Source organism: Marmota marmota, unplaced genomic scaffold, assembly GCF_001458135.2.
Source record: "Marmota marmota marmota unplaced genomic scaffold, marMar, whole genome shotgun sequence".
Lineage (NCBI taxonomy): Eukaryota > Metazoa > Chordata > Mammalia > Rodentia > Sciuridae > Marmota > Marmota marmota.
In genome coordinates this window covers 7,030,140-7,048,296 of record NW_025999983.1, presented here as the reverse complement: position 1 = coordinate 7,048,296, position 18,157 = coordinate 7,030,140, and the positions used below count along the sequence as shown (strand labels likewise).

Below are 18,157 nucleotides of genomic sequence, written 5' to 3'. Positions count from 1 at the left end.
CGGCTCCCAGACTCCTAACCACTGCCCCCTACTGCCTTGGAACTTTGCAGGCCCAGTTCCTCCCGTCCAGCTCCTGTCCTTCCACGTGGCACACACCATCCACACAGCAAAGGAGTCCAGGGCAATACCTGGGACGAGTGCTCTGTGGTGACTTTGGTTTTTTTTTTTTTTTTTTCCCAGAAGTACCCATGGACACATTATTTCAATCATTTAAGAACTAGGGTCAATCCCCCCCAATCCAAGCCTCTTCCTCCCTCGAGTTTGGAGCCATCAGGAAGGAGCATCTCTAAGTCAGTGGCCCATGCTTGACTGAGCAATGGGACTCTCAGGAGGGAGCAGTTGGAGCTCACTAAGGAGCGGCGCTGCATTTCAGTGTGTTCTCAGGGAGACAGTTTATGGGTTTCAGTTGACATTTGTTTCCATTCTTACTTTTTGGCCTCTGGAGGAGGTGACTCTGAGCTTCTTCTTCACGATCTCTTGCTAGACATTGGAGAGTGCTGTGGGGCCATTCCAGGGCTGATTATATCACTCCTAAGCTTGCTCTTTTGGAGATTTGGTATCTGCCTTACCTAAGTCATGTGTATATGCACACATGTATGCAGTGTGTGTGTGTGTGTGTGTGTGTGTGCATTCCACTAGCAAATGAGACCATTGAAAGCACAGGTCCAAGATGCCCACAGCTGTCTCCCCCAGAGAGGCACTCAGCCCAAAGCCATTTTGTGTGTGCATGAGTATGTGAGTGTGCAAGTGTGTGTGCACACGGATCCTTATTAAAGAGGTGATCACCGCATTCGTTTGAAAAGTAATTTCCTTAGAAAAGAGAAAGCAACTTACCACACTGAGGGACGTCACAGTAGTCAAAAAGCTTTCTGGGATTTGTGGTGTAGCACCAGGGTCCGTTGACATCATTGTCAGGGTTGCGGCAATACTGAAAAAAGGCAGCGTTTGAGAAGCGGCTCCTTTTCCCAGGGCCAAGCAGGGATATCACACTCTGGTCCTTACAGGACGGAAAGAGTGTTCCTTTTCTTTCTTCCTTCCTTCCTTCCCTCCCTCCCTCCCTCCTTCTTTTCTTACCCTCCCTCCCTCCCTCCCTCCTTTCTTCCTTCCTTCCTTTCTTATTTTTTGTTCAGATGCCTACAAGCCTCTGAATCACAGAATGCAGTGGTCACATGTCCCGGGGGGCCCAGCTGTGAGGCCTCTCCCCTGATGGATGGGGTAGGCACCTTAGAGGGTCTGAAGGTAAAGGGCATCTACACAGTTGGTCCTTCCTGCAGGTCCCACATGGACACCAGCCTTAGTCCCCTGAAATCTCTCCATTTCCCTCCCTTCCTTTCCCCCAACACGGAAGATCACACTCCAGGTTGATTTTCTAGAACCCAGGACCAATTCTGTCCAAAGATTGGTCAGCCAAAGGCAAAAGAGAAACCTGAATCCAGATGCTTACGTTTTTTTCCAGACCTGCCCGTGGGTTTGTCTGTGGGGTGAAAATGCTGTGTCTGTGGGGCTCCTGGGCAGCCCACTCCTGGCATGGAGTGCCAGTGACAGTGGTGGCCTTGGTGCCCCGGTAGCTCTTCCCATTCCCAAACATGCAGTCTGTGGGAGAGAAAGCCGTGGTTAGGGCCCTGCGTGGACTCAAGGCCCCAGGGGGGAAATGCAGCAGTGTGGGCTGGCCCCGACGGGCGTCACATCCCTAGGACCCCGGGATGCCGGAGACCTCAGTGAACACTGCCTATTTCAAGACGTTACCAGGAACGCTCATTGACGTGGACATAATCATGAATTTAGCAGGGTGTTCGAGAATTTTGTGAGGACACCAAGATAACCCAGTGAGTAGGGAGTCAGAACCCCCTGGGGGATTTGCACGAGTCCAGAGGAAACTGCCCACCCACCTTCAGGCAACAATCCCAGCCCTGACTCCCCCACCCCATGTGTCAGACCCTCACCAACACTCAGCTTCCTGTGTAGCACGCAAGCATCTGCATTGGTAAGATTTTCCATCTCCTTCACCTCTGCCGGGTCAGGCTGCTCACCTGACTCAGAAGTGGTCTGTACATTGGGAACTTGGACAGCAGTGGCAGACTCCACAGCATCCCCGGGTGTCTCCGAGCACCTCTTCAGGTTGCAGTACTCCCACCTGACACTGGGGTCAGTGGTGTAACACCAGGGGCTCTTATCAGCATCTGGATTCCTGCAGTAGTTCATTGTCAAGCCACTGCAAATCCCAAAACAATGAAGTCACCAGGGTGGGAGAATTCTGCTCCCGCTGAATTTTACTATAACAAAGTGTCAACAAGTGACTTTGAACTATCCCCATTAAAGGTGATCATCATGATAGAGCCACAAGCACAAATGGCCCTTTTAACCAAAAGTCATATATGCTCCATGTAAAAGCTGAGATAACACAGAAATACATACGACAAAATATCATGATATTCTTCTCACACATTCTGCCAAATACACTGCCCAGGGATAGCCGATAGAGATTTTTGAAGGATAATTTTAATGTTTTTAAGCATATGCAAATCTTTATCTATCTCCCTCTATAGATGAATTCATAGGAAAATGTAAATTGGAAAGAAAACATATCACCCAAGGAAGCAAGGATCTATATATAATGATAATATTCCCAGGCCAGCTCTCTTAGCTTATTTACTGACAATGTAGTTCAACTGTACTTTTGCCATAAAAGAAAATTGAGGAGATAATGTCACTTTAGGTAGACCAATGGGTCTGGGTTCCAAAGCCTTATGAAAACTGGCCTGGAAAAACAATTCTCAGACCTGAGGTCATTTTTGTAGGATGCCTTCATGAACAGGAATCCTCTCCTGCTCTTGGCCCATCCTCTGCTAGCTGCAGCCACTTGGGAACTGAGAGATGAGATTAATAAGCAGACTAAAGGGTTAAGGGAAGATATCTGGGGAAAACAGGGGCCCTGAGGAGTCGTACAGGAGTAGCCATAAAAAAAACTGAATAAGAGACATAGCAGGTGAGGGTCCCAGAGAGCACTGGAGGAGACAGCCCCCTGAGAACATTGCCCCAACCTCCCAGCATCCTCATCCCTGGGGTCCCTTACGGTTCAGATGCATGACCTGCAGCAGTGTGAGGAAACTTAGAAAGTGCTACAGGAATCCACCTTTAGGCAAGTGACACGGTCTCCTGCCCAGGCCCCACCGGAGGACGCCAGTCACTGGGATGTGTCAAGGCAATACAAACAGAGTCCTGCTCTTTCCCTTAGTTGTGGCTTACTTTACATCTAGCGAAAGACAAACGTGCAAAATGGAGTTTGATAAGCTTTGAGAACACAGGTACCTGTGCAACCCACGTTCTACCATGACACAGGACATTTTCTCACCTAGAAGCTCCAGGGACCACAGCTCAATCTCTGCCACCCTCTTCCAAAGGCAAATGCTATTGGTTTCCTTCCACCATTAAGTTTTGCCTCACATAAATGGACTCCTACAGAATACGTACTTTTGTATTTGGCTTCTTGCCTTAGTATAATATTTTTGAGCTCCATCCATGCTCCTTGAGAGTGCCAGTAGCTGCTGCTTTTTCATTACTGCATAGGGCCCCATTGTTTGAATAAACCACAAATTATTGATTCTGCTTTTTATTGGTGAACATTGCAGTTGCTTACAGTTTGGAGTTATTGTAAATTAAGCTGATACGAATATTCTTGTAGCTCTCTTTGTGGACTTACATTTTCATTTCCCTAGGGTAATATTTAAGAAACAGAATTGCAAGTGTGTGGGTAGGTGCATGTCAATTTAACTTTAGGAGAAGCCATCAGATTGATTTTTCAAAGAGGCCAGTGTATATAACAGCTGTACATTCTTACTCCACACCCTTGACACTCCTCAGCTATTGTCTGGCTTTTCGTTAATTGTCATTTCCATTGGGTGTTTGGTAGTATCTCGTTAAGGTTATAATTCTAATTTATTTGATGGCGTAGATGTTGAATATTCTTTCTCAGGTACTTATTGGTCATTAGCTGGAAGTTTTGGGTAGATGCCCCTAATCATGTTTTTAAAGTTTCTTTCTACTCCTAGTTTGCTGAGACTTTTTGTCCTGGAAGGTGCTGGATTTTGTCAAATTTTCTTTGGCATCTATTGATATAATCACATGATCTGCACTTTTATTCTGTTAACATGTTGGATGATATTGGTGTTTTTAAAAGAGGTTAACCAACTTTGCATTCTTGAAGGGCAGTTTCATTTGTTTATGATGTTTATCATGTTCATGATAAAGATGATTTCTGTATATTGCTGGATTCAATTGTTATGTTTTTTTATATTTATGTTCACAATAGATAATTTTTGTATATTTTCTTGCAAAAAAAAATCCTGGTCTACTTTCTGTATCTGGGTTTTTTCTTTTTCTGGCCTCACAAATTGAGTTGAAAAATATGCCCTCTTTTATTTTTATATGACATAAGTGTGGAGGATCCAATTCAGCTCTCATTGTTTGTGATATATGCTATAAAAATGTACTGCATTGAAACTAAAACTGAGGATTTCTTAAAACAAGAATAGAGAAGCACACCTCCCAATATCCCTCAAATAGTGTCACCGCATATTATGCAGCTTCTGTACACACATGAGGAGGGAAAATCAAGCCATCTTTAACACACTGACTGCTTTAACCTCATAGACTCTCTAGAGGGAGCCCTGAAATCCCCAGGGTTTTTCAAACCACACTTGGAGAACTGTTGGCTTAAATCATTGATTTTTAAATGTTTCTATTTTCTAAAAAGAGCATTTAAAATTATAAAACCCTAAAAACACTGTCTGTATTCCACACCTTTAGATGTATTTTTCTTACTACTGTTCAGTTCAAAACATTTCTAAAATAATTTGTGATTTCTTCTTTGACTCTTAAATTATTTTCAAATATATTCCAAATATTGGGAATTTCCCAAATGCTTTGTTACTTATATAATAAAAGCATTCATTGACTTCTTCAGTGGTAGAAAACACACTGTATAATTTTAACCCTTTTAAATTGATGGGCCAAGCACGTGGGGCTTGTTGGTGAGCGCTATATGCACACTCAAACACAAATCTGTAGTTCACCTTAGGGCTAAAGAGGTTGTTTTACTTTGAAATTTCTATATCCTTTCTGATTTTTTCCCTTGTTCTATATTTTGTTTGGCGAGGATTTAAAACCATCCTATAGAGAAGCAAGGAAATGTCCACCTCTACTTGTGGGCTTGCCTGCTTCTCCCCCTGTGGTCAGTTTCTGCATCATGTCCCTGAAGCTCTGTACCAGGATACAACACGCAAGCAGTGGTAAGTCTTGAGTCTTGATGAATGAACACTTTTTTCTTAGAGAAATGTCCTTTATATCTCTGGTATTAATTCATGCCTTGAAAGCTACGTGTCTAATGTTGACAAAACCACTCCAGCTGTTTTTTGATTCATGTTTTCCTGGTATGTTATTTTGCCTACTTTAGTTTTTAACCAATGTTCTTATATTTAAAGACCCACTATTGTAAGGAAAACATAACCGGGCTTTGGCTTTCATTCATCGTGGCAATCTATGCCTTTTAATTGAGATGTTTAATACTTTTACTTTAATATCTTTATGGTGTGGCTCAGTGTAAGTCTATCCCAGCACAAGGGATGCTCTGCTTATACCACATGCGGCCGTTGTTCTTTCCCCAGTTACTGTTCTTTGTACACCTTCCTTTCTAGACTCTCTCCCTGTGCATGTGTGGCCTTGTGTTTAGCCAGAGACTTGAGGAGACCTCTATGCATGTTGCTGGAACTCCTCTCCCCAGGGTCTTTCTCAAGATTACACAACAGAAAAATCCTAGCTGCCTCAGTAATGCCAAACTCCGGCCTCTCTCCTTAGTTCAGCAAGATGTCTATGGTCTGCTTTGGCTCCATCTCCTAACATTCAGTGCCGGAACTGCCTCCAAGAGGAAAGACAGGGAATCGGGTCAATCTTTCATTCTAAAAGATCTCAGTCTTGTGCTTATCGTCCATCAAGGGAAAACAGCTTTTTGCACACAGGTTAAGGCCACTATGGTAGAAAGGTTGCTCTGGTCAGTCTAGCCTTGTGTCCATCTGCCTGCCCACTTCACTTTCAGCATCTGTGTGCTTCCTGACCCTCATCTGCCTTCCTGCTTCTGCTCTTCTGACAAACCCCAGCCCTTTAGACCAGTAGCGCACAGGACCCAAGGTGCCTATGCAGGTAAGATTAGATATAGGTGTGGATATAAATACAGAGATTGACTTGTGACCCAAGACACAGCGGCAGACACAAACTTCACTTCATTGGTTTGAGTTTGGAGTGATAAAATTCCAGAGCTGAAAGACTGCACTGATATTAGCAGGTGCTGGGCAATGGTGCTATTTCTAAGATTTTGGTAATTTGTTCTCCTGAGCTTTCCACTGGTGTGAGCTCACCACCTCCACATAACCCTGCTGCCTCACAAAATTACTCAAGAAAGACAGTCAGCCTATAACCTCTCCCAGACCTTTTGCTCTAAAGCAAGTGTCCTGGATGATTTGCCTCCCATTCTGACCTAGGAGGTTTGGTCCTAAGAAGTCAGCTTACAGCACAGGTCGTCGAATAGAAAATTAAGTTGGCTATTGCTCCATGTGTGGTTTAAAATCAAGGACCTACGCATTTGGGAATTTTTCCGGGGTCTTCTCATGTGCGTGTGGCGTCATTGATGACCAGGACTGACATTTCTTTCCTGTGATAGTGGTGGACGATGTGCCTCGATAACTCTGTCCATTGCCCTGGTAGCAATCCTGGACCACAGGGGTTTGCTCAGGTGGTGCTAACGCTGAAAAAGAAGAAATCACGCTGAATAACGACTGAGAGACAGGTAAAGCCCTTTGTGACACGAAAGTGCACTGTTCTCTTGTCCATATGAGCAGGCCTGTGGACAAGCAAACACACACACACACACACACAATAAATTCATAGCATTCTAGAACTTATGACCTACTTTTCTTGGAATATTTTACTTAAAACTCAGAAGCGGGGGGGGGGGACTTTAGAGTATTTATAGCTGGAAACTGCAATCCTGTGCAAGCTCTTCTTTACGGATCTCTAGTGGGTTCTCATGAGAACAGTAGAGCAGGACCCCAGAGGGAAATGCTTTCAGTGGTGCAGACAGCAGGGGTGACTGTCAGTGGTGGACAGACAGGAGACTCATGTATTTCTCCAGACCCTGTGCTCATACTGGCCAAAACCTCAAGCTTCTAGGGGTTGGGGCAGGCAGTGGGCCTGCACCCAAGGCTGTAGGCAGAGGTCCACTGCCTCTCAGAGATGACCACATCTGGAAACTATCAGACTGGAATTGTGAAAGAACCATGATCAATATGTTAAAGGATTTTCTGATAAAGGTAGGCAATGTGCATGGATAGATGGAGAACTTCAGCAAGGAGGAGGAAACAAGAAAAACGTAAAATGGAAATGAGCGGAACAGAAATTGTGACTTAAGAGGTGAAGAATTCCTTCAAAGCACTGATCAGCAGGCAAGACACAACTAAAGAAACAGTGAAGTTGAAAGTGAATTACAAGAAGTTTTCCAAACTGATGTACAAGGAAAAAAAGAGTTAGATGAAAAACAGAAAAAGTAGAACAAACAGACGAGAAGTATGACTATAAATAAAACACACTGATCATTGGTAAAATCCAAAAAAAATAGCATCAATGTAATGTGAGATTGTAACATAGCAGAAGTCCGTTCTCTTTACCAGACATTCTCTCTACTAGCTCAACATTCCTGAGAGAGGAAATAGAAGTACAATTTTTTAAGGTTCTTAGGTATCAACAAAGATAATGTTGTTTGAAGGTGGAACATAATAAGTTAAAGATGTATGTTGTAAACATTAAGGAAAATGCCAAAATCATTAAAAATTGATTTAACTAATAAGTAAATAGCAGAGATAAAAGGTAATCATAAAATAGTCATTCCACATGAAGGGGGGGGGGGAAGATGCAAAAAGAAACAAAGTCCAAATAGAACAAAGAGAAACAATTGACTTGATGGTAGATTTAAATCCAACCATTTTAACAATTACATTAATAAAAATGATCTAAACATCTCCATTAAAAAGCTAAAAATGTGGGCTGGGGTTGTGGCTCAATGGTAGAGCACTCGCCTAGTACATGCAAGGTCCTGGGTTCGACCCTCAGCACCACATAAAAATAAATAAAATAAAGGTATTGTGTCCAACTACAACTAAAATTTTTTTTTTAAAAAAAGATACACAAACACTAGTAAAAACATATTCAATGGCTGTTTTCATAACAGCAAAAACAGACTTCAGGACAGGAATATTTTCTGAGATGAAGACAAACATAACATCATAACAAAGGGGTCATCTCATCTAGAAAACTCAAGTGTCTTAAACGTGTATGTGACTAACAACAGAGTTTCTAAACAAATAAAGCAAACAGAGTTAGAACTGAAAGGAAAAATTGACACATCTACAGTAAGGTTGGACCTGTCACCATTCATCCCTCAGTGATCAAAGTAGGTGACAGGAAATCAGTCGGAACACGGGACAACAGTTATCAGTCAGTTTTATCTAATTGGCCTTTAGAGAAACTCTACCCAACAACAAAGTCACATCCAAGAACACATGGAAAATGATTATGTTTTGAACCATAAAACAAACTTCAACCGATTTAAAATATTGTAACTGAAATCACAGAGCACAGTCCCTGACCACAAAGCCACTGTATTCTGACACCCCACCGGGTGCAGACGCTGGAGCGTCCTTGGGCTCTATAAAGCCTCTTACCTGGGACATCCAGAGGGTCCGTGGAGGTCGGAGAATTCCCACAGGATGGTATGGTACAGTATTCCCACCTCACATTGCTGTTGGTTGTGTAGCACCAGGGGGTGGTCTCTCCATCAGGATTCCGACAGTAGTTCTCATCCAAACCTCTGAAAGAGGAGTTTGGCTCTTCAAAAAGTGTAAATAAATAAGGTGCACACATGCCTGTTGATGCTGATTTTGGATATGGATGCATCTAAAGCTGTGGGATCACACACATGGAATAACAGGTGCCCCAAAGAAGCTTGAGCAGAGCAGGATTCCACAGGATTCCACAGAAGCAAGCCATAGACGCTTCTTTTGGGTAAACAGTTGAAGTACATTTCTTGACTTTGTATGAACAAGTAAAATACAAATGCATGGCTGGGCCCCACTCCCAGAGTTTCTGATTTACTAGGTCTGGAGTAAGTCCCAAGAATTTGCACTTTTAGCAAATTCCTGGTAATGCTGAGGCTGCTGGTCTGGGGACCACACTTTGAGAAAAATTCTCATAGGAAAAAGACAGTTGCTGAATTTCACTTCCCCTGCACATGCCTGATCCGTTTTCATTCCTGAATACTTTAATCCTGCATTCCTCTAGTAACTGAAGTGAAGGCAGAGCCTATGGGACCTCACAGTCCCTAAAGGGAAGGGCATCAGGGGACATACTTGCAGGGAAAGTTTTCTGGAGTCCTGTTGTGCTGGTGAGGGGTCTGCTCACTCCAGCGCTGACAGGTGTGCCCGGATGCGGTCACGGCCACCTTCCCCCGGTAGTTTTCACCTCTTCCCTTCAGACACTGGTAGGTTGGACCAGAAGAGGGCGGGGGTGTTGCTTGAATGGAGAAAATAAACTACGATGAATATTTTTCAAATAAAGAATGCTCAGATGGGTGTCCCTGGAGGGAACTGCAGGGCACTCAGCCTCTTTTGCCAACCTCTGTCTAGGAATTTGGCATTTAAAAACTGCTTAGCGTTTCCAGAAGTCCATCTAGAAGCATCTATGTCTGTGAGACCATTTCATGAGGAGCTTCTGCAGAATCAACCCTGGGGGTCGATGCTTCTCTCTAGAGTCTCCTGGCTCGTTTCATCACACATGGTAAATATCAGCAAGTGTGCCATCCCACCTTAAATCCATACATGTGCCAATGACCCACGTTTTCCTGTCCAAGACTTTGTGATCACTGAGGGAACACAGCCTGATATTCCATAAAAGACACAACTGAGTCAGAGTTGACAGGAAGGAAGGCAAAAAATGTCTTCAAGGAAAATTATGTGCACCAGAAATCAAGATATTCTTGATGGGAAAAAAAATCAAGAGAACCTGATTCTCATGAAGAGGGAGAACACCCAAGGAGCCCCTGCATCCCAAAGGACCCCTGTCAGAGCAGAGGAGGGAAGTTGGCCCTGGCTGGGTCCTTTCCAACCATCAGTGACGGTCTCTGACTAAATGTTCAGCTCTTGTTTTGAATCCTCTTTTCCTCCATTTCACGTCTACTAGGTCTTCCACTTCATCTTCTCCTCCTGAGCCCCTTTGCCACTGTGCCCTGTTGGGCATGCTAAAAACTGGGTACCCAGAGTCACCCCCTTGATGACAAAGCCACAGTTAGAGGAACTCTGCCTGATAATGTATTCCACAAAACAGAGAATGCCTCTGGTCTCCCTTTAGCGCAGGGAAGTGGGACACCAGAGCTGCCCCCAAGAGCCTACCTCTAAACATTCTCGCAAGAGGCACAAGTCTCTGATAGGGGAAAACAGACAACATGATAAAGGATGTTCTCATCAATTACCTACAGGAGCCAATACATGGTCTTAAAAGATCAATAAGATACAGAGCAAGAGTACGGCATATGACTTGCAGGTCACTTCTTAGACCCGGCAGTAAGGAACCAACACACGATCCCTCTTGATTCTAAGAGCAGATCGGGTCAGAACCCTGGAGCATGGGACATGAGTCACACTTACTGCAACGGGGAATGTTACAGAGCTCCCAGCGTTTGCTGGGGTCGGTGGTAAAACACCACGGGCGGGGCTCCCCATCAGGGTTTCGACAGTAGTTCATCTTCAAGTTCTTGTTTGGAAATCTGAATGGACAAAAAGAATTTTTTAAAAATTGTATTGGTACAAAAAGCATTCTAATAGCACTGAACATCTGCATTCATGGATGAGAATCTTTGAAGGTGAGCAGGTATGTAGCACCTAAAGTGTGCAAGGCACAGTCAGGCACCCAAGAGGTAAATGAACAAAGGCTACACTTGATAAGATGGTAATCTAGGAAGAAACATTAGCTGGGCATTACAGGTATTATTTTTCTAATGATTTACATGGTTAAAAACCACTGAACAAGATCAGTAACCTTATCAATTTGGCCATCTGGAAAAATTGATATAAGCAAATGCTGGTTACTCTGCTACAAATAATAGCAATGTTTAAAACACAAATTGCTCAATACCTAGAGATAGTGATCTCGTACAGCCAGTAAGTTGACATATTCAGATCTTAAAGACAGAGACTGGATCAGCTAGCTACAGCGGGAGGTGTTTTCCAGGGTAATTAGTGTGAAATAGAATCTTCACAGAACCTTACTCCTGAGATCATCATTAGTTTCTGGATTAGGGACTCCCATTCACATTTAAAATTCATAGTTGCCTTTGAGAATTTGGTGGAAGCTGTGAATTCTTGCCCCCCAAAATGCACCAACATAAATACACACAAGATATCAGGGGATTCACAAGATCCCTGAGGTATACTCACAGACCCTCGGTGAGGAATCTTGCTGGTATAAAGTGAAGGAAACGGAAGAAGAAAGAGAAGAGGGAAATACTTGGGAAACACACACAAGAAGTACAGATGTATCTGTACTTCTCAAATTTTAATGTATGTACGAATCAGCAGCAAATCTGGTTATAATACAAATTTTATTCAGAGGGTCTGAGATTCTGCATTTCTAACAACTAAAGATAAGAAGAATGTGGCAGGATGCCAGCTCTGAATCCACAACCATCCGGAGACAGGCAAAGACATCCAAGTAACTACAGAGACTGCAGAGTCTTGATCAGTGGGACTTACTTGGAAGGGATGTATCCGTGAGCGTGTGGAGTCTGTGAGTCCCAGGCCTGGCATTCAATTCCAGACATGGTCTTGGAAATTTTGCCCTCGTAATGTTCTCCGCTGCAGTGCATGCATTCCTCTGAGCAGCATGGGGAAGGAGGGAAGAAACAAAAAAAAGAAACTGAAGTGGAGTAAAATAGACAGAAGGACTAGAATCCCTCTAGAAACGTCCCCCATGGGACTGGCCATGCTCCCACATGGTTTCCAAGAATCACTAGGAAGCAACATTGGCTCAAGACTCAGAATGTTCTAACACAATCCAAAATGTCATTCTCTTTTTCAAATGGTTTATTTAGGCTATTTTGGTCAATGCCACCTCAACTAATCGTCATGACCCAATTCAGAAGCTCATGAATGCCTTGTCCTTGTACTGAGAGGCCCAGATCCCAGGCAGGGAGGGGAGGGTGCCCATGGTCCCAGAAGTCTGTAAGTTCTCTTCCACGATTTTCTTTTCTTTCTTTTTTTGAGACAGGATCTCAACTGAGTCGCCTAGCCTGGTCTCACCCTCGCCAGCTCCTGCACAGCCTCAAGAGTAGCGAGATTGACCGGATGCCCCCCTGCACCTGGTTGCATGACGCTTTTAAATACTGGGCATCTTCGTTTCAATAATGATCTTTAGAAACTCTATGAAATTATTCAGATCTGCCAAATACATTGGAACCATATCTGTTAGGGTTTCTTGCTGGAGCCTGTGCCTATGACCTCGCTGTAGAGCAGCATTCTCTTTTCATATTGTCGAGAAGCATGACTGGGCTGGGGGTTTTTTTGTTTTCTGTTTTTTGTTTTTGCTTCCTAACTTATTTTAAAACTGAGTCTTTAATTTGGAATTATTGAATATTTGGAAATATTGAATTATTCACATGGTGGGGCAGAGTAATATACAACTGTGACTTTTAAGGGTCATAAAATAGATGCAGACTTGACATAAAAATCATGCATTTGTTGTACTAAAGTTCAAATGACTGATGATATAGTGTCCAAATAAAGGTTCCCCATGGCTCAAATCAATAAAGGAAATGAGCTGAGGTGTCACATGATACAATATCTGCATGGTTGTATGAATCCCAGTTGGCTCTATTTCCCTCCCTCCAATATATACACCTGGAAACGTGAAATAAAATTGTTTCCAGTCTGTTTCCATGTGTTATCATTGACCTTTGAAGCACACTTAAATAGATTGGCTCACTAAAATAAGGGATTGTTGACCCCCAAACTGGTTCATTGCTTAGCTTCAACAAAACAGTAAAATCTCTCACATTAAATTAATATTGCTTACATGAATGTCATTGATTTTGTGGTTTTAATTTAGTATTTAATTGGGAATCTGCTTGGAGTGTTATACTGTGTTAAGAGTTTTAAGCATAAGACTTACAGAATTTACAACTAGTTTTAAATTTGTGCATGTCGAAGTAGCATCTGAATAAAAAGAATCCATGATAACACGGGGGTTGTGCTCCTTCCCGACAGGTGAATGCATGACTAATTGCAGCACTGATTGATTATTAATAATACCCCCGTGGGAAGTGGCTTCACAGCAAATTACTTGGCCAGTGAAGAGCAGGCATTTTCTAGCGCCATTTCTAACCTTCACATTCAGGAATGTCGCAGTACTCGTATCTCTTCTCTGGGTCCACAGTGTAACACCAGGGCCCCTTCTCGTCGTTGTCTGGGTTGCGACAGTAGTTCTCCTCCAGGCCCTCTCTGGGGAACTTGTCAGGGGAATAGCTGTGGAGGACAGAAAAGGAGAACTTGGCTGATATTCAGAGAGGCAGCATGTGGAGGGCAAGTCGGCAGGATGCTGTGTGTGTCCCCACTCGGGCCTGAGCGCCTGTTATCCCATGAGCTGTTCATTTGCATATGTCAGTTGACACTGTTCCGGGTACAGTGGCTCATGCTGCACGGCTCACACTGACGGCCGAGTCTTAGAGGCAGGCTGGATTCCTACCTCAGCCAGTAGGAAGACAGAGGCCTCCGTTTATTTTTAAAACCTGCTTTCAGTAGTGGCCCTTCTCTCCAAAAAATATCACAAAGGCGGACACCATTCTGGCCCTGTGAACTTCGCACCCAGGATTACATTAGAATCTTTCTATACATTCTCTCACTTACACTTAACAAAAAACCCACCAGGAGTGTGTACCCCTGCCTCATAGTCAACGTCCATGTGAAGCAAAACAGAGCATGCTAGGTCCTAACAACCCAGGAGCAGGCCAAGACTCTCAAGTCTGATTCCAACGGCTGAGTTGTGTTTGGATGGGGCTGGGAGAAGGGGTTAGGCTCATTTTCTGCTACAAAGGAGTTGCCATGTAGAGATAAGAAATTAGATTAAAAGCACAAGAACTTGGAGTCCAGAAAGGCAGTTTCTGATTCAGGTTCTTTGGGGGCCCTGTTTCAGGTAATCCCCACCTTCTCTGAGCCTCAGCTAGATGATCGGGGTAATCTACCTGGCAGCCTATGATCTGGACATTGGGTTGAATTTTTTACTTTATCTAATGGGAACACGCCATCTGCCCATCTCCAGGGGTCCTTCTTTTGGGGTGAGAGGCAGGGTCATAGACACTAACTTCCTTTTTGATAAGCTTCGTGAAAGAAAACGTAATGCCACCTGACACCAAACTGGGAAAATTGCAAGCAGAGTGACATCAAATAGTAGGCATGTTGCAAGATTTGCATTTCATTCTTGTGTCTTCTGAACTGTTGGCTCCACCATGATGAGGGGGGCTGTGGTGTGAGTTCTAGCTCAGTGTGTTTGATTGACACATCCAGTCCTGAACATCACTGTATTTGCCTTTTTTCTCAGCCTCAACCTCAAGTTCATAGTTCTGGTCTTCTTTTGACTGGGCTTCCTTCTGTGTTTTAGTTATTCCAAAAAATAATATGAGTAAACAGAAAGCAACCACTTTGGCTTTTGTGCTATAAGAAATTGAACTGTCCTGTATCTACATCTCAGAGGCTCTCTCTGCTCACCCACATACTCTGGTTTGAGTTGGAAGTGATGGGATTATCTGAACACCGAGGGTGAACACAAAGGCAAAGGAGAAAGACTTACTTTGGCTTGTGGGGGTAGCTGGCACTCCACCTTTGACAGACTGTGCCACTCTTCGTCTTGGACACCGTCCCCCTGTAGGTCTTCCCATTTCCAGTCTTGCACTCTGAAAGATAGACTGAAATATGTCCACACTGTGGTCAAAAAAGCCAAGCAAGAAACCCCAGGAGCAAGGTCTGCACACACAGTCCCAACCAGAGAATCCGCTTCCTGCTCAACAAAGTCACATGCACCAGGAAGGGCACCATAAGCTGAGGCTTCTCCTACTTAGATTCCTTCATTTGAAAGCTCTGTCCTGAGCCCCTGCATGTACCGGGCACCATGATGGGGCTGGAACACATACAATAAATACAGAACAGGCGAAGGCTCTGCCCCCAGGGACTCACACTCCAGTGGAGTTGGAATGGAAAGGAACCACTGGGCCTTTTGAAATGAGCTAACTTCACAATGAGAGGCACTACAGAGAAAATGAACTGCGGGGTGAGTCAGAACTGAAGGACAAGGAGGGGCTTTTTAGATGGCAGGTGGGGGCAGGCTTTTCAGAGGCCAAAAGAGATCCGATCCACTTCTATTTTTTCAGGTTCCTGGTAATTAAAAAAATGCCAAACGGGGGTTCTAGAAATGTGTCTGATTTAAATGTTCACAGCAAATATTCTCAACCAACCTGCACTTACTCAGCTCACCAGTTAATCAATGGGTTTCATCCTGTCTTTGAAATAGCCTGAGACCCACCTGTGGCCCACAGTGGCAGGATGGTCCCCTTTCTAGTGTGCCACCCACCTCCGTCACCATGAGGTGGGTCTTAGGTCCCAAGTGTCATTTGTTTATATTGCCCAGCTCTCCTGTACAGTTACACTAACCGGATGGAGGTGACAAGGTCCAGGGGCAGGACTTCACGTTTTGAATGACAGAAATAAGCAGCAGTCCTTACGTAACATGGACTTGCCTAGTGCAAGGTCTGCTGCATTCTGGAACAGTCCGGGGTTTGTGCTAAGTGCCCTAGGAAGGGTTTAAGGGAGAAAAGGTGCATTTCTAAAAGATCACTTGTGCAGCTATGAGAAGGGCAACCAGTGACTGCAGTGACCTGGCCAGACATGACAGTGGCTTGGCTCTGAGGGTGGGCCTGGAGATGGCGGCAAGTGGCAGGGATCTAACATGGATAGTTCCCAGCAGAAACCCCTTGATGGTAGGTTAGCAGCGGATCCATATTCCACAGTAAAGAAACAAGGATCAAAAATGACTGACTTTTGACTTTTCGCCTCGTTCTTGTTTGTATGTCCTCACCAGAGTTTATATAACCTTTTGCTCTCTTGAAAACAAGCAAACCAAGCCTTCAAACTTCAGACTTCAGACCAAGCCTGACAGGCACCCCCAGGTTCCTTCTGGTTAACAATTTACAAATGACATATTTAAATTTTAACATTTTGTGGGGAGAACTGCCACCCCCACTTCTTTTTAATCTGATGGATAGTAGGTGATCCTATTTATCTCATCCTTTACTCACTATTTGTAAGAACTAATAACTATAACAGATAAGGATTAGGGTTAATAATCTGGTCTCAAGAATTAAAGATAGAGTAAGGAAGAGAGGTCAAGAGGCTACAACCAAGCAAACCTAGAAACTGAAGGAGATAAAGCAATAACCCTAACCTAGAGGAATACTTTTAAAAATCTTATGGTTTGTGGTGATACTAGAAACAATGTTTCAAGTCACTGTCAAGAACACAAGAAATCTGATATATCTTATATTCTGTAGTATCTGTGTTACAGAATATTTGGAGAGCTGAATTGTAACTAATGGTTGCAGTGCCTGGCCAGCACCACAGTACAGGAGAGAGTTATTAAGTGTCATCTTTCATTTAAATCTTCATTTAATCAATGGGTTTCTTAAGTGCTACAAAGAATGGCATCTTTTCATCCCTAAAAAGATGTGCAATTTCCCCCAGAATCCAGGCCACCTCTCCTACTAAACTATGGGACTATTGATCTGCATTTTAAAAGGAACTGCGATTTTTGCACACTTTCAAAAGACAATTTTGAGCCTGAAGAAAATATAGACCATGACAAAAAAAAAAAGTGGAAAAAAATTTAATGAGTATTTTTGTCCCTAGCCAAATGTTATCAAGATTGAAAGTATCTCATATTTCCATTGTCCCAGGCTGTCATTCAGAAGCTGGAGCCCAAGGACCACAGTCTCCCTGCAGAACTAGTGGCCAAGGTCATGAGGAACTTTTAAGTCCCTGTCTCTCTTTATAAATAATTTTTTTAAAAAAAAGATTCTGAATTTATTTTTATGGCCACAGAGATAGAAGTGATTTTGTAAATCCAATCCTTTCATTTTTTACATAAGAAAAATGATACCAAAGAGGTGAAGTCACATGTTCAAGTTGACAGAGCTGTTCAGGGACGGAATCCTGTCCTAACTCAGAATTCAGTTTCTCCACTCTGGCTCGTCAGTGAAGGATATGAAAGGGGAGGAGAGAGGGGAAGGGAAAAGTACCCACTTTTCTTCTCAAATAAAACGACGTCTCTCATCCTGATGACAGGGGAGGACTTGCTGTTCTCAGCCATGATCACACACTGCTGCTCTTTGCTGTGATACTGGAATGACCTGTGGAGGAGGAGGAGGGAATACTGGAAAAATCTCTTTGATTCTGGGAATACTAGAACTTCTCCGTTTATTCATAAGTAAGACACTTGAGCAGTCATCGAATGCCTTTTAGGAGCGGGGAGCCTTTCGTCGTGGGTGGACTTCAGGCATGCCCTTGGCTCTTGCCTCCTGGGATGCCCTGTGACTGCCTGTGTAAGTTGCTATAAAATGCAACACCCCTCTCTCTGTTCTTGCTTTGGCTCCCACTTGGCTTCTGATTTTCCACCATGCTATGGCTCAACATGAGGCCCCTGACTGTTATAACCACCAGGCCTTGAACATCCAGCCTCCAGAACTGTTCACTTAATAATTTTTTTCCTTTATTAATTACCCAGTCTTGGGTAATTTGTTATAGAAACAGACAACTGGCTAAGGAAGCCTCCCACTTCCCTTCCCCAATCACATGGTCCTGCCAAGGCTGCTCAGCCTGGCATTCAAGGCCATGCATAGCTCCCTGTCTGGCCCAACACCTGTGAGAAGTCTCGGCTTTGATGCTCTTGGCCCCTCCTGGTCCCTCTTGTATACTCAGGATGGCACCTCTCCTGTACCGGGAATCCTCCCTGTCTTGGAGCT

The 18,157-nt window shown here is 43.7% G+C and overlaps 1 protein-coding gene across 2 annotated transcripts in view; it reads right to left on the bottom strand.

Annotated features, from left to right (window-relative positions):
* Plg (plasminogen) overlaps nucleotides 1-18,157 on the bottom strand; it is a 33,199-nt gene that overhangs the window by 11,873 nt on the left and 3,169 nt on the right. Inside the window, exons 3-13 of one of the 2 annotated variants that reach the window (XM_015498611.2) lie at nucleotides 17,439-17,545; nucleotides 14,938-15,052; nucleotides 13,477-13,616; nucleotides 11,850-11,970; nucleotides 10,746-10,864; nucleotides 9,453-9,615; nucleotides 8,769-8,914; nucleotides 6,631-6,796; nucleotides 2,031-2,212; nucleotides 1,445-1,593; nucleotides 835-928 (exon numbers count right to left, since the gene is read on the bottom strand). In XM_015498611.2, the coding sequence (XP_015354097.1) occupies nucleotides 835-928; nucleotides 1,445-1,593; nucleotides 2,031-2,212; nucleotides 6,631-6,796; nucleotides 8,769-8,914; nucleotides 9,453-9,615; nucleotides 10,746-10,864; nucleotides 11,850-11,970; nucleotides 13,477-13,616; nucleotides 14,938-15,052; nucleotides 17,439-17,545 (1,502 nt within the window). The remainder of the gene's footprint in view (nucleotides 1-834; nucleotides 929-1,444; nucleotides 1,594-2,030; nucleotides 2,213-6,630; nucleotides 6,797-8,768; nucleotides 8,915-9,452; nucleotides 9,616-10,745; nucleotides 10,865-11,849; nucleotides 11,971-13,476; nucleotides 13,617-14,937; nucleotides 15,053-17,438; nucleotides 17,546-18,157) is intronic. The other variant, XM_015498612.2, reaches the window with a different exon arrangement.